This window comes from Perissodus microlepis, chromosome 18 (genome assembly GCF_051167445.1).
Source record: "Perissodus microlepis isolate ML-2025 ecotype Zambia chromosome 18, ASM5116744v1, whole genome shotgun sequence".
NCBI classification, from domain to species: domain Eukaryota; kingdom Metazoa; phylum Chordata; class Actinopteri; order Cichliformes; family Cichlidae; genus Perissodus; species Perissodus microlepis.
In genome coordinates this window covers 4046377-4061143 of record NC_140478.1, presented here as the reverse complement: position 1 = coordinate 4061143, position 14767 = coordinate 4046377, and the positions used below count along the sequence as shown (strand labels likewise).

General features: G+C 40.8%; 1 protein-coding gene across 2 annotated transcripts in view; it reads right to left on the bottom strand.

Annotated features, from left to right (window-relative positions):
- brinp2 (bone morphogenetic protein/retinoic acid inducible neural-specific 2) overlaps positions 1–14767 on the bottom strand; it is a 272841-nt gene that overhangs the window by 168918 nt on the left and 89156 nt on the right. The window contains exons 2-3 of one of the 2 annotated variants that reach the window (XM_084912383.1): positions 8954–9066; positions 3007–3459 (exon numbers count right to left, since the gene is read on the bottom strand). In XM_084912383.1, the coding sequence (XP_084768509.1) occupies positions 3007–3392 (386 nt within the window). In that variant the 5' untranslated portion in view covers positions 3393–3459; positions 8954–9066. The remainder of the gene's footprint in view (positions 1–3006; positions 3460–8953; positions 9067–14767) is intronic. The other variant, XM_084912382.1, reaches the window with a different exon arrangement.

Sequence of the window (14767 nt, the reverse complement as noted above, 5' to 3'; positions counted from 1 at the left end):
TCTGTTAACAATGGCTTTCTTCTTGCCACTCTTCCATAAAGGCCAACTTTGTGCAGTGCACGACTAATAGTTGTCCTATGGACAGATTCCCCCACCTGAGCTGTAGATCTCTGCAGCTCGTCCAGAGTCACCATGGGCCTCTTGGCTGCATTTCTGATCAGCGCTCTCCTTGTTCGGCCTGTGAGTTTAGGTGGACGGCCTTGTCTTGGTAGGTTTACAGTTGTGCCATACTCCTTCCATTTCTGAATGATGGCTTGAACAGTGCTCCGTGGGATGTTCAAGGCTTGGGAAATCTTTTTGTAGCCTAAGCCTGCTTTAAATTTCTCAATAACTTCATCCCTGACCTGTCTGGTGTGTTCTTTGGACTTCATGGTGTTGTTGCTCCCAATATTCTCTCAGACAACCTCTGAGGCCGTCACAGAGCGGCTGTATTTGTACTGACATTAGATTACACACAGGTGCTCTCTATTTAGTCATTAGCACTCATCAGGCAACGTCTATGGGCAACTGACTGCACTCAGACCAAAGGGGGCTGAATAATTAGGCACACCCCACTTTGCAGTTATTTATTTGTAACAAATGTTTGGAATCATGTATGATTTTCGTTCCACTTCTCACGTGTGCACCACTTTGTGTTGGTCTTTCACGTGGAATTCCAATAAAATGGATTCATGTTTGTGGCTGTAATGTGACAAAATGTGGGAAATTTCAAGGGGGCCGAATACTTTTGCAAGCCACTGTAGAGGAAGTGGCTGACATCCAGAAATCCTACCAGTGGCTGGACAAAGCTGGACTGAAAGACAGCACACAGGCACTAATCATAGCAGCACAGGAACAAGCTCTGAGCACAAGATCCATTGAAGCTGGAGTCTACCACACCAGGCAAGACCCCAGGTGCAGGCTGTGTAAAGATGCCCCTGAGAAAATCCAGCACATAACAGCAGGGTGGAAGATGCTAGCAGACATGGCATACATGGAAAGCTATAACCAAGTGGCCGGCATAAAATACAGAAACATCTGTGCCGAGTATAGCCTGGAAGTCCCGAGGTCAAAATGGGAGACACTCCTTAGGGTGGTTGAAAATGTCCGAGCTAAGATCCTGTGGGACTTCCAGATACAGATGGACAAAATGGTGATGGCTAACCAAATGGACATAGTAGTGGTAGACAAGCAGAGGAAGACACCCACAGTGATAGATATAGCGATACAAATGACAGCAACATCAGGAAGAAGGAATGCGAGAAGCTGGAAAATACCAAGGGCTTAGAGAAGAGCTCGAGAAGATGTGGAGGGTAAAGGTAACAGTGGTCCCAGTACTTGGTGCAGTGACCCCAAAGCTAGGTGAGTGGCTCTATCAGATCCCAGGAACAACATCCGAGATCTCTGTGCAGAAGAGAGCAGTCCTAGGAACAGCAAAGACAGTGCACAGGACCCTAAAGCTCCCAGGCCTCTGGTAGAGGACCTGAGCTTGAAGGATATACCGCCCACAGGGGTGAGAGGGGAATTTTTTATAGCTTCATTTAATGTGTCCACCTGTCAAAATGAACTGTTACTCGTTTATATCTTCAGATATTATATTGACAGTATTTTTAAAAACGCTTGCTTTATTATGGCAGACAAAATGCATTATCCATTCCCTCTAATCCATGTTTAGTCACTGTTTAACAGATTCAGCTAAGAGCATGTTTTGTTTCGATAAATTTGCAAAGACTGCATATATCACAGCAACATTCTAGGCTTACTTTAAAATAACTTTCCCTCAAGATAAAGACATAAAATGTGTCAAAACCATTCACTTGACATTAATTAGCTAATTAAATGTCTAAACTGGAGGCAATAACTTTAATCTGCTATAATTAGCTGTGTTCAAAAGTATGAGTTTCTTTCTTTCTGTTTACTTTCTATTGGCCACAATCCTGTTCTTTCATGAAAAATAAAGAGATGCTGGAAAGTCTAGTAATATAGTTTGATTTTCACCCATTTACTTGACATTTTGAAGTGGTTCATGAATTGTGATTATATGTTTTATTGGTTAATGCCCTTTCATTTTTTCAGTCAGCATTTGGCTATTTAATCTTTTGTTTAGTATGAACTTTGTGCTGAGTGTTGACATAAAAACAAAATCTCTCCATGATCATCTGGGGTAAAATTGTCCAGAAACATTTTCCTTCAAAGACACTGGTCAACTGGTCATCTCAAGAGAATCAGAACACATAAATGTGCACTAGCTAACAGTAAAATGGATTTTAAATTCACAATCACCTAACCCTTAGGCAGCTGAAGAAAAAATGTACATCAAAAAAAAAACAAACCTTTCTTCTTCACTTTCTTCTTTGAGAATTTCGGCAGAAGTGAAATAACTTCACACTTCTTTCACAGGAAGAGAGATATGAGCATGTGCAAAGCAAGTTCAAATACAGGCGTGTTGGGTTAATTGTTGGTTCAAAATGATGTGAATGAAAATGTGAATAGGTCTGTCTGTGTTAGCCCTGTGATGGACTGGTGACCTCTGTCACTAGCATCCCTGAAACACTTTTTTAACCATATGGATAAGTGCTAAGGATAGAAAAAAGGGGCAGAGAAGATTCTGTGTCAATATAAAATGACAAAACATAAAATCCACTTTTGAAATAGTCCACTTAAAGAGCACTTCAAGGAAGAAACAGAGCTAGTGATTGCCTGCACAGTACATCAGCCAAGAGCATGCGATGTTGCAACATTTTAGAACAGCATTTTAAAGAAGTTTGAACATTTGAACAGCAAGCTGAAGTAATTTAACAGAGCTGTAAAAGAAGAACAGCTGGTAGATACAAAAATCTTTGCAGATAAAAAAAAGGAATTATTTAAAAAAAAATGAAGATGCAGGAAGGAAGAATGAAAAAGACAAAGTAACACCTATTTGTCTGCACAAAAGACAAAGAGAGTCTGTACATATTATATGATATGACAGAGAAAAATGGTCTCACTAAAAAACCCCATGCACTAGCCAGTGCAGATCCCTCTCACCTGTAAATCTTGTATCTGGTAGAAAATCCCTGCTGGAACCTCTCTCTGAACTCGGTGTACTCAGGACACCTGTGGAAAGGGCCCTTCTCTGACAGCAGCCAGTCCAGCTGCCCTCCGCTCTGCCTTGTGCTAAAACCCCATGGTGAGGAGCCAGAAGGGGATGTGGAGGAGGAGGAAGATGACGAAGATGAGGGGGACGAAAGGGATCCATGCGGCACCTTTCCGCCATGTCCCCCGCTGCCCACCTGTTCAGCTTGGGTAGGCCACGGCAGCCATAATAACATCCACGGCAACCATAGGAGCATCAAGGATGACGCCAACCATCTAGCAAGGCAGGCGGAGCCATGGGAGCACCTCTCTCTTCTCATTGGCCAAGGAGTCGCCATGGTCCCAGTGGTGATGTACTAGGGCACCTGGGACCGGCATTTCTTCTGACAGTCACCTCCCGCTGGCCTGAATGAAACGGAGAAATGATAGCATGCTGAAACATGTTTTGTAGTAGGAAGGAATTTCTGTTAATTCATAGCTTGTTGTCCTTGACAGACATTGTTGTCCATATATTGTGATTATGAAGGCAGCATAATGCCCCTCTAAGTGGTGTTTACAAAGTTAATATCAATCAAATCAGTGAGAGCGTTTTCATGTCTACTTTGAATGTTGACATGAAAGATATTCTCTGCATGTCTAAAGACACACATAATTATTATGAATAACCATGATCAAATACTAAATGGAGGTTTGCTGTTGCTCATACAGGGAAGTTCAATTATCATGAAACTGCATTTACTGCAGTGCTAATTGAAACTGTCATTCTTCTTAAATGTGGACAAAATCCAGATTGTGTTTCCTTTGCTTCTGTATATACTTGGCCACATAAACATATCTTATATCTGTCTCTTATAGCCGCGTTGACCACAAAGGCATAACATCTGTTTTCACGGCCTTAGAGCAAATCAGCATCACTCCTTTAGTCCACATGGTGGTGATAATAGATCAGAGGTTGGTGAGTAATTGCCAAAAACCTTTCATTCTTGGAGTTAAGTTTTAAAAGCAGCATGTGTGACTAATAATGTCCATAGCGACTGCAAAGCCTTATTGTCTTCCTGTCATCCACACAGATCAGGGGTCATGCTTAAACACGTGCATGTTATGCCTGCCACCATTACTATGGGTGTGAGAAGTTCCTGTTGCAAATTTTTCAAAGGTCACAGACATCAGAGGACTTTCTGACATACTACTTCAATTGAGTTTAAATGAGTTAATACAGAGAAATTGCACCTTTTCAACATCTGGCTAGAATGCATCCCTGATTTCAATCCCTCTTTTAGGCCTCGGCAATACCATTAGCTTTTTTTGCTATGAGAGCTATCCAACCCACAAAAGATGCACAAGTGTTTGAGTGTGCTTAAATGCCTACACATTAATCTCACAATTAGTTTTGATATATACATCACTAAACCTAACCAAATTTGCTTTTGTGTGGAAATTATCAACTTATTTTTATAATAGCTTTACTATTTCAGTAAGTGTTACACTTGCATGGTGTAAGAATTTGGTTGTTAACAGTCATGCACAGTTTGTTTGTTTTTTTCCATATCAAAATATTTCCATTTTTATTTGTTTGTTTTTTGTTTTTGGTTTAATCCTTTGTATTTCTTGGGATTTTACTATCTTTGGTGGGTGCTGAAAAAAGTGCCTAATGGAACAATTGGCACACAGTAACAAGTGCTGTTTTGTTTGACACCATAATGGGCCTCAGGAACAGTCTAGCAACTTCTTAAAGGTACAGAAACATACGGTTTCCTTTTCTGGTAAATAGATGTGGAAAAGAGCATGTGGAATTTCGTGTGAGAATAAAACTTCAGGACTGGATTCATTTCAATTCAATTCAATTTTATTTGTATAACACCAAATCACCAAAACAGTTGCCTCAAGGTGCTTTATATTGTAAGTTAAAGAACAAGAAAGACAGAGAAAACAAAGAAAAAACTCCAACAATTAGGAAGCACTTTGGCAACAGTGAGAAGGATAAACTCCCTTATAACAGGAAGAAACCTCAAGCAGAACCGGGCTCAGGGAGGGACAGCCCTCTGCTGCAATTGGTTGGGGTGAGGGGAGGAAGACAAGACAGTGGCATGCTGTGGAGGAGAGCCAGAGGTTAACAGTGACTAATGATCAATGGACGATCCTGCCTGCTGCAGCATGTATTTACCTATCTCCTTGAAATCAATGTTTAAACTTTTCATCATTAACATTCATTAACAGTCATTAGTGCACATGGTCAAACTTCATGACATTAATTTTCAGACCTTCTGTCCTCAGTAATAGTAACCCACATAGCAAAACTGGTACGGCCCGGATCTGGCCCACACAATGTGTTTACACGTGACCCACAAACAATAACGGCCCTTTGGTGGACCAGATCTGGTTTCCTAGTGGTGGCCCACATATTTGCCAGCACAAGGCCAGTTGCAGACACACTGCTGGCCCAGAACAGTTTCAGCTCTGGCCTCAGATGTCAGCCTAATGTGTACCTGAATCAAGCCATGTAATAACAACATGTGCAAGAACATAACAGAGCATAAGGAACAAGACAGTGAATGGACTGATTCTTATACACCCCTTTATCTGCTCTCCCAGTTTAATCAAAGTGCTCTATACAACATGCCACATTCACACACTTTCTCTAAACTGAGTGCTTCCTAACTACATTTACACTCTTGACATGCAGACGGGGGAAGCCAGGGATCGAACCACTACTCTTCGGATCAGTAGGTGATCTGCTCGACCGCCCAAGCTACAGCCACCCAGTGGAAAACATGAGTAAATCCTCACTAGGTTTTGGATAAAGTGTACACTCACAAACCTGTCAAACCTGCATTTGAAACATTGGCTACCACAGCAATATAGTATTGCAACATGGCATTTGGGTCTTCTAACTAAAATAGAAAAATAGGAACATAAATAGTGCCATCATTGCCAGACCTGGCCCACATCTGGTTGACATACACCCTTCCATGACACCAGTGCCAGCTTGATGCCAGATCCAGGGTAGACCTGTTTTCTATGAGCCTAGGCCACATAAACCAATCCACAATCGGGCCAGATATGGCATGCCGTCACATAAACAGTGCCATCTATGCCTGGCCCATATCTGGATGACATACCTCTTACCATGCCAGAAGTCAGCTAGCAGTGCCAGCTTGACACCAGATCCGGCCCAGACCTGTCTGCTATGTGGGAATGTATGACTGCAGATTCACTTTGGGGGACACGTGTTTGCAGCACTAACAGGCTTATGGTCACCTAAACCAACTGTGGGAATCTTTTAATCTCATTCAAGTCTGTTAACCTTGATCTTGTTTTGTCATGTGGTTTTATAACATAGATCATCCTGTAATTGTGGATAATGTTTTAACTCACTTGTATGTTTTCAACCTTTGGTCCCTACAACTGTAGGAGGTTCAGCTCTGCCACAGATACACTACAACACTCTTTCCTCTGCTGCTCACAATCTGGGTGTTCAAGAACTCAGTGTTTCTTTTCATGTGTTCTGTACTTGTGCTTTCGATTTGGCTCCACCACTCAGAGTGAGATTTAAAACGCATCCCTGGCTTAATGAATCTGTTAGGGCTGTCAGGAAAGAGAGGAGAGGTGAACACAGCTGGAGGAAAGCTCCAAGTGTCATTAGAAATTAGCCTGCTCTTTTTCTTTGTGCATGCTTAGTTTAAGTCAAATTATTATACCATATCTTTTCATTTCTATGCAGATGATTTAAAACTGTATTTACCTGGAAATCACTTTTCCATATGAAGGGTCAATAAGTGCATTTTCATTTTTTTGACTTCCCACTGTTAGTTGAGAGATTAAACAATACCCTGTGTTTTTAAACTCTTTTTATGAAAACACAGGTTAAGAACCTTGGAATAATCTTTGACACAAATTTGAGGTGGTGCAGGAATCTGACAAGAATGCCTCCTGGTTGAGGTGTTCTGGGTATGTGCCACCAGGAGGAGGCCCAGGGCAGACCCAGGACACGCTCTCAGCTGGCCCCGGTGTTACCCTGGATAAGCTGGAGGAGGTGGTTAGGCAGATGGAGGTCTGGGCTTCACTGCTTAGGCTGCCCCCCCGTGACCAGCCCCAGATAAGCAAAAGAAGACGCATCAACAATTTGAAATGTTACCACTTTAAAAACAATTGTTGTCAAGAGCAGCTTCTTTGAGCTCAGAACAATCTTGACACTAAAATCCTTTTTAAAACCTTCTGATCTGGAAAGGGTTGAGCATGCCTTTGGTACAAAACTAAATTACTGGTATGACACCAAGGGCACAAAAACTCTGCATCCACAGGAATAAGGATTATCCCCAGGAAGTCCTTATTGGACTGCATATTATTTCGATTTACTGCCATGATTCAGTGTTAATGCAAAAAGGAGTGTGACATTTATGCAGTGAGGTGGAAAGAAAAGGTGTGGAGAAAGCCTGGTCGTTAAGAGCATTTGGATTCAGCAGAAAAAACATATTTCCTGAGCTTGATATGAAATTTAGGATCCTTAGCATATTATACAAGTGCAATATCATGGATGCTGTATGTAAGATATTAAATGTGAATGATATCAGCTACAAGTCAAAATCAGGTAAAGATGTGTTTAATCCCATAGTAAAACAAACCGTTGCACTGATCACAAGATGTAAGCAGCAAGGAAGAAATAATACAATTTTGTATTTGTACAGTTTCTTCAAGGGATTGATTTTTTTTTTCTTTTGACTTCTTGAACATTGGTCTAAATGTTAGTGAAGGGTAAAGCATCTCACTTGTGCGCTATTGCCTGTGCATTTAGCCATTCATTTATATACTTTATGAATTATACAGAGCCACACAATGAATCTGACCCAGGAGAGCTAGGCGCTCTGCAAAAGCAGCTTTTGTAATGGTGCTAATGTGGTTTTAGCTGAAATCTTCCTTTCAGCGTACTGTAGGTTTACTGAACTGTAGACAGTTCAGTAAAATGGAAGTATTTATTACAAGCCAAAAGACACCTCTCACAAGCTTTGAATAATTTCTGAATGAAACATTTTGAAAAAAGCATCATTGCTGTCATCCAAGCACTTGATATTTGAAAATTTAAAACCACAGATTGGTTTCATAACACAGCTAATGTACAAATAAAAGCTATTTTGAAATAGCCTTGAAAATGGAAACATGGGCTTCTAAAATGAAATGGATCTCTGCTATGTGACTCTGTGACCTTATTTTATAGTAACTTTTTGAAGGACTGAAAGCTAGTAATGCATCTGATGGGGATAGTCCCACGACAGTGGCATTCCTGACTGCTTTCAGTTTCTTCATGATTTGTGTGTTTGGACAAGCATGTCATCACCTGCCTCCATACAGAATCGTAGGCATTAGCAGTGTAGGCCACACTGCAGTTCAAGTGTGATTTCCCACATCTAACACCAAACAGCTCTTTCTAATGTGGCTTTCATTTATTCAGCCCAGGAGAAGGCACAGTGCTTTGACACTGTCTTTAAGGTGACACTTTGAAAAGACTTCACAGTGCCCTTCAAAAGAGTCAAGGTTTGCTCTTCATTTCGGCGGTAATGACTAGCAGGACCGCCGGGTGGAGTCTTTAGGGACAAATCAGCATTTCAGAACGGATATGTAAAGCAGCGGAGGAGGTGCTTTAAGTGGATTGGGATCTCAAGTATTCCCTGTTTATCTCACAAACAAATTAGAGAATTAATTTCACGTAGATAAATGCAGGCTTAGACATGAAAAAACAATACTCAGGGTACTGCATTTTTAATTTTCACCCACTGCACCAGGAGATTACTGCAGTTTGAAAAGGCAATTAGCAAAGTCATCTGTCAAACGAATGTATTTATGCAACTAAAAGCAGGATGAAAACTTGATGAATAGGATAGTCTGCTTATGCTTTTTCTTGTACCGTTTGGCCCAGAGGTAAAGCCGGTGTGCCAGATTTCTTGTTTTCTTATGTCCTGAGAGAGGTCCAGTTGTCTGTTTTGAAACGAGTCAGTCAAGCATTCTGAGCCTGAGTGCCTGTTTGAAAAAAAAAGAAAGAACGAAAAGAAAAGGAAAATTCTTCTATATAGTTAGAGTTACAAACGTAACTAATTCCACTGCCGACTAAAGAACAGTCCAATAGTACAGATTTTACAGCTAAGCATAAAGAGCGGTGGGGAAAATACTTACAGTTCAGTCACAACCACTGCAGTGAAATTCAGATTTTTGTTACAAACTACGGTACATTGGGTTCTGTTGATGGACCACAGAGATTTTACACAGCAGCAGCAAGAACAGATCAACAGACCATCAGTGCAAACAAATATGACACTGATTAAGTCAGATATAGCATAAAGGAAGCAGCTGGTTTAGAGTTGGATTGTGTAGCAGCTGTGGCTAGGTTAGAGAAGCTCCCTATATAAGAGTTTCTAATTGAATGTGAGGGCCTACACCGAGGCAAGCTTGATCTGCCAGGATTGCTGATGAGCTTGACTTCATAGATCTGCCTGAACTAATGCCCTGGTAGATTAAATATCTTTCCACTCCTAATAAAACTTACTGTTGTTGAAGGTAGCACAGTCACAATGCCACGACTGCATGGACACCTGAACAAACCCGTTTTTGTGTGTAATTCCATCTCTGTGCCAACTTTTCTGTGGATAATAAAGTGTCCTTTTTATAACTGTAGTTTTGCTTCTATACGGTGGCCCATGCAGAGCAACCTGAGAACACTAGCAAACAGAAAAAGCACTTCAAAAGCACACAAAACAAAAAACATGCTGCACTGACACACACTGAAAAAAAGAAGAGGATTCATCGGTGTTGTGGGGGAGAAGAACACAGTAAGTGTCCTTTTCAGCTTGTCTCAGTACAATCCACAGCTGTTGTGTCATTTTATTAATTTGTGAGGTTTTATTTCTTTCTCTTCTTTCTTCTTCTTTCTCCTTACATTGTGTTTTGTATGCTTTTGCAGTGTGTTTTGCTGTTATGTGGTGTTTTCTTTGGTTGCACCGCATTCGACCTCTCAGGGCCGCCTACTATTGTAATATCCCTTTTTTGTTTTTATTTAAAAAAACATTAATAAGCTATCAGGGCTTTTAAAAAAAGCTTTGAAAAATAAACATAGTATTAAAATATCGTACTATTTAAAAATGAACCATACCTTACAAAAAATAAAGTAACAATACTGTATATGAGAACACAGCAATAATGCTACAACTGACAATATAGCAATAATACTGTTAACAAGAAGATAATGCTGCAAATTACAATACTGCAACATTAACGTAAACTTTTTTTTACAGTAGCTTACTGTCATCCAGCTACCACTGTAAAAATATACAGCAGCTCTTTTACTGTGATTACTGTGTTTACTGTGTATAATGAGTGTTTTGTGGTTTTCTAAACTGCATATCTGAAAAAAATCTTACCTCAGCTGAATATATTGGAGTAATGTGAAAGAAGGAAGGCTATAGTTACTTCTCCAGTTACTGATTGGTACTTGTTGCCTGTTAAATCAGCAGTACTGGAAAGTTAAAAAAAAAAAAAGCAATTTGGGTTAGCAAAACCATGGCGATATTTTCATAGTCAAGCTGCAGAATGGAGAATCTTCTCGGCTTGTGCAGTTGTTTACTGGTACAAGAAAATCAGATCAACCATTGAACATGTCTGTGAATGTGTCTGTGCAATGCACAGTGTACAAGTGCAATGTACTATTCAATAGTTGGTATTGTTGTTTTTACTATGAAAATGGGGAAATGCAGAAGCAAATATCACTTAGTTCAATGTAACAGCCACACTGTATATGAAACTGGGGTAATACTTACAAGCTACACACTCTCTGTAGAATGTTTGACAGGAATATTTACTACACTGGTTATTTTAACAAATACCTACTACCCACAAATCACAAGGCAGATGACAGGGATAATGTTTAGGGACTTTGACGTTAGAGGATAGGTTTTGTTTCAGAAGTTCTTGGCATCAAAAGGCCAAAAGGGCACTATTTACTGTTTCCTTCAGTCTGCACAGCTTAGTCACTGTGAGACAACATTGCACTAGAAGAACAAATATTGTTCAGAAAACCAAAAAGCTATACAATAGTAAAAAGAATACCATCGGACACGTTGCGACTTGGCTGTACAACAACATTTTACAACACTTAAGTCTGAATATGTAAACAACTGTAATAGAAACGTCAGCGCAAATGATGTGCAGGACCAAATGATTTTCATATTGGGAATTCTTAAGTACCCAGTAAGGTACAGTTTTATTATAAGTATGTCTAATATCCTGAAAGTCTGTTAACATCTAAATAATCTTACGGTTTACAGTAATATTAGTATAATTATTAATTACATTTTGCATATGAAAACATGAATAGAGTAAGAGTTTTCTCTGCACCACGATCAGCTGATCAAATGTTTGACTGGTACTGTGTTTGTGGGAAATCAGGAGAAAAAGTTTTATTTGTATACTGAGGAGACATTCTGTCATGTAAATATAGAGCCCTAAAATTTAATCACAACACATGACAACTTAATTAACTAAAAATGGAAAATGGACTTTTAGACACTTGGTTGGTAAGATCGTCCTTTGGTGAATTTTTATGAATATAAAGAGGTAGGGTAGGGTTGATTCATACATACATGCTGGCAGTGATATTGATTCAGAGAAAAAGAAATGCAATAGTCTTCCACTCCAAGGAGCTGTGAGATTTGCCTTTCAAATGAAGTTCTGTAACTTCTTAAAACACCACCTCTCGCAGAAATAAGTGTTCGTCGTTACTGCCAGGCCTCCTTCTCCTCTGAGACTCACTTACTAATTATAAAATGCATAAAACATGCCGCAAATGCCGCAAATGCCAGCGAGACAATAGAGGGAAATTGTGAATTTTCAGCCCTGACATTTAATGTACGCCTTGCATTATTCACATACCCTTTGCGTATTTACCCTTCTCTGTAACCCAACCTAGAGGAGCGGAAGGTAAGTGAAGAAGGCATGGACATTTCGAATCCATATTGGAAGGAAAGGAGGGAGCCGCGGAGGATAAGGAGGGGTGTGAGGGCATCCAGGTGGAATGGAAAAATCGACCACGTCGCGCTTAAATAACATCTCAGAGATGACAGCAGAGTCAAGGGGGAAGGAGGCTTATGTTTATTGGATTTATTTTTTTTTCATCCCATCTACTGGGCTTAGCGGGCAAAGAGTGTGTTGCTCTACTGTGTTTGCACTAAACTGGAGAAAAAAGGGGGGGAAATGAGAAACATGGGGAAACCTGGGAAAGACAAAAGAGACTGGAAAAGGGACAGGCGTTCTCACAGGGGAACATTTATCTGGGAAAAAAGGCGCTCTTTGAGAGAAAGCAGCAGAACGTTCTCCTTAAACTTGCCACCTAGCTGCAGAGTGACCGAGGTAAAGGCTGAGGTGAAAACGGTTTGACCTCCTGACTCATCTAAGTAATTTGTGCTCCAGTCGGGAGGGCAGAGAATTATGGGAGGGAGCCAGTGTCCCAGCTTTTTTCCTTTTTATTTCTGAGTCAGACAAAATACAACTATCATTTTTCTCTGCAGCACTGAACCTTAATGTGCAGCAGAATTCATCAGCTCGCTATCTGTGCACTGCAATTACCACAGCTGGGATTCCTTATTGGATCTGACACACATGTGTTTCATGGTCCGTTTGTAGCTGTCTGTGTGTGTGTGTGTGTGTGTGTGTGTGTGTGTGTGTGTGTGTGTGTGTGTGTGTGTGTGTGGATATGCTGCCAAGCACCTGGCCAGGCTCTTGGCAAACATTAAAGCAGGTGGAGGTCCATCAGCATTAGAGGCCAGCTGTATTCCTCAACCCCAGCAGCTCGCTACTCACCTTTCAGCATTTATGCGAGTCAGCAGCAATAGCTGACCAGCTGCACACCTGCTCCTACCCTGCCTTGTTATTCGGGCTCTGAAACCTGGAGGAAGGGGAGGGGGTTGTGGATTTGGGGGGTTGTGGCGGCAAGAAAGCTAGCGGCGGAGAACTGATCCTAACAAAACAGGATGACAGTCAGAGAGATATAAACAGGGAGGTTAAGAGAGAGAGAGACGCAGAAGGACAGACAGATGAATACGATGGAAGAGACATAAAAGAGAGGAAAAGAAAGCCAGAGACAGGGAGCAGCATACTTCTACACTTTGATGTGGGAGCTGAATAGTAAACACCGGCTGGAGCCCTGCGTGTACATTCACCAGACTGTCTGTCAGTATAAAGTGTGCCTATAGCTCTATCGCCTCCATGTTACCTGTACTGAGATCTCACTCACCAACGTCGGCCTACTTCAGACTGCACCTGCCTGTTCCTCACCTACACAGTAAGCCTGTCCTGCAGCAGTGGAAAGATATTATGGCAGTATGGCTAGGGTAGGGTTGATTCTTTATTTAATTCTTTTATGAGCAATTGAAAATCAAGCTGAACATCAGCAGAATAACCTGGCAGCGTTCAATGAAATTAATATGGTGTGATGCCTACCCAAATCTTATTAACGTGTAGACTTACTTACAATACGGGAGCTGTTTACATGATTTTCTATGTAAGGCATAATATGCTGAAAAGTTATTCCCCCTTTAAGCAAACTTCCATCTGACTGGCTGTATGGAAAGTATGGGAAGGCATAAGGAAAAAGTCAGCTTTAATAAAATGAGATTTATGCTCTAATACTGTTGCTCAAACACATTTCATAATTAAAAAAATAAGCAAAATATTATTTGTCAACATGAGAAGATATTTAGGACATAAATATTCTGAAATCATGGAACATAAAAATCCATCAAAGTCTTCCCACTCACCAAAGCCAGGCACTCACTGGGCTCCATATCCTCAGCATCTATTGTACAGACCTCTGCAATCTGTCCACATCAAATATGTGTCTTCAATTGACCTCTATTTTTCATTCAGTAGGTTTGTCAGTGTGTGTGTGTGTGTGTGTGTGTGTGTGTGTGCACGCTGTAGTTTTTAAAGGAGCTTCCTAACAATCCACCCCCCCCACAAAAAAGAGAAAAACTACATGATTTTAAGAAAGACAAATGCTATTCATCATGCACAGGCTAACTCCTACAAGTAGCTGTAGGAGGCATTCTCAAATCCGTCCCACTCCCTTTCTTGACTAACAAAAACTTGTTAACAGTCTAAGGACATAAGAATGATTATGGATTAAAAGAACAAACGTGACCTGCAGTTAAAAAGTATGTTGGATTAATCAAATGAGAACAAAGAGAAAGGGGGTGTTAAAGGGCATCTGATTAAAAATAGAGAAAGCGTAATAATGTAATTGCCTTTTTCTCAGACTCCCAGTGCCTACAGGCTGAGTCGGGTTTTGAATAAGCAGGTGGTGGGAACTCCCCTATGCACAACACACACACCACACACACACACACACACACACACACACAAACTAACAACCACACAACTGGATTATGAAGCAGCAGAGCCAGCAATAATGTCAGTGCACAGCATAATGCCGATAATGTCGGGAGACACACTCTGATGGCCTGTGGTTAGAAACTGGAACCCCTACAAATTATATGCTGTGTTGGCTTCCTGTGTGTGTGTGTGTGAGAGAGAGAGTTCATGTTTCTGCGCAGTACATTTTACATCCATGTGTGTTAGTGTGTGTGTATGATTGTCTTATCAGTGCATTCTCTGGCCAGTTTCCAGCTAAACAAACAAACAGCCATATGGTCAATTAAGGCCCATCAATACCTCT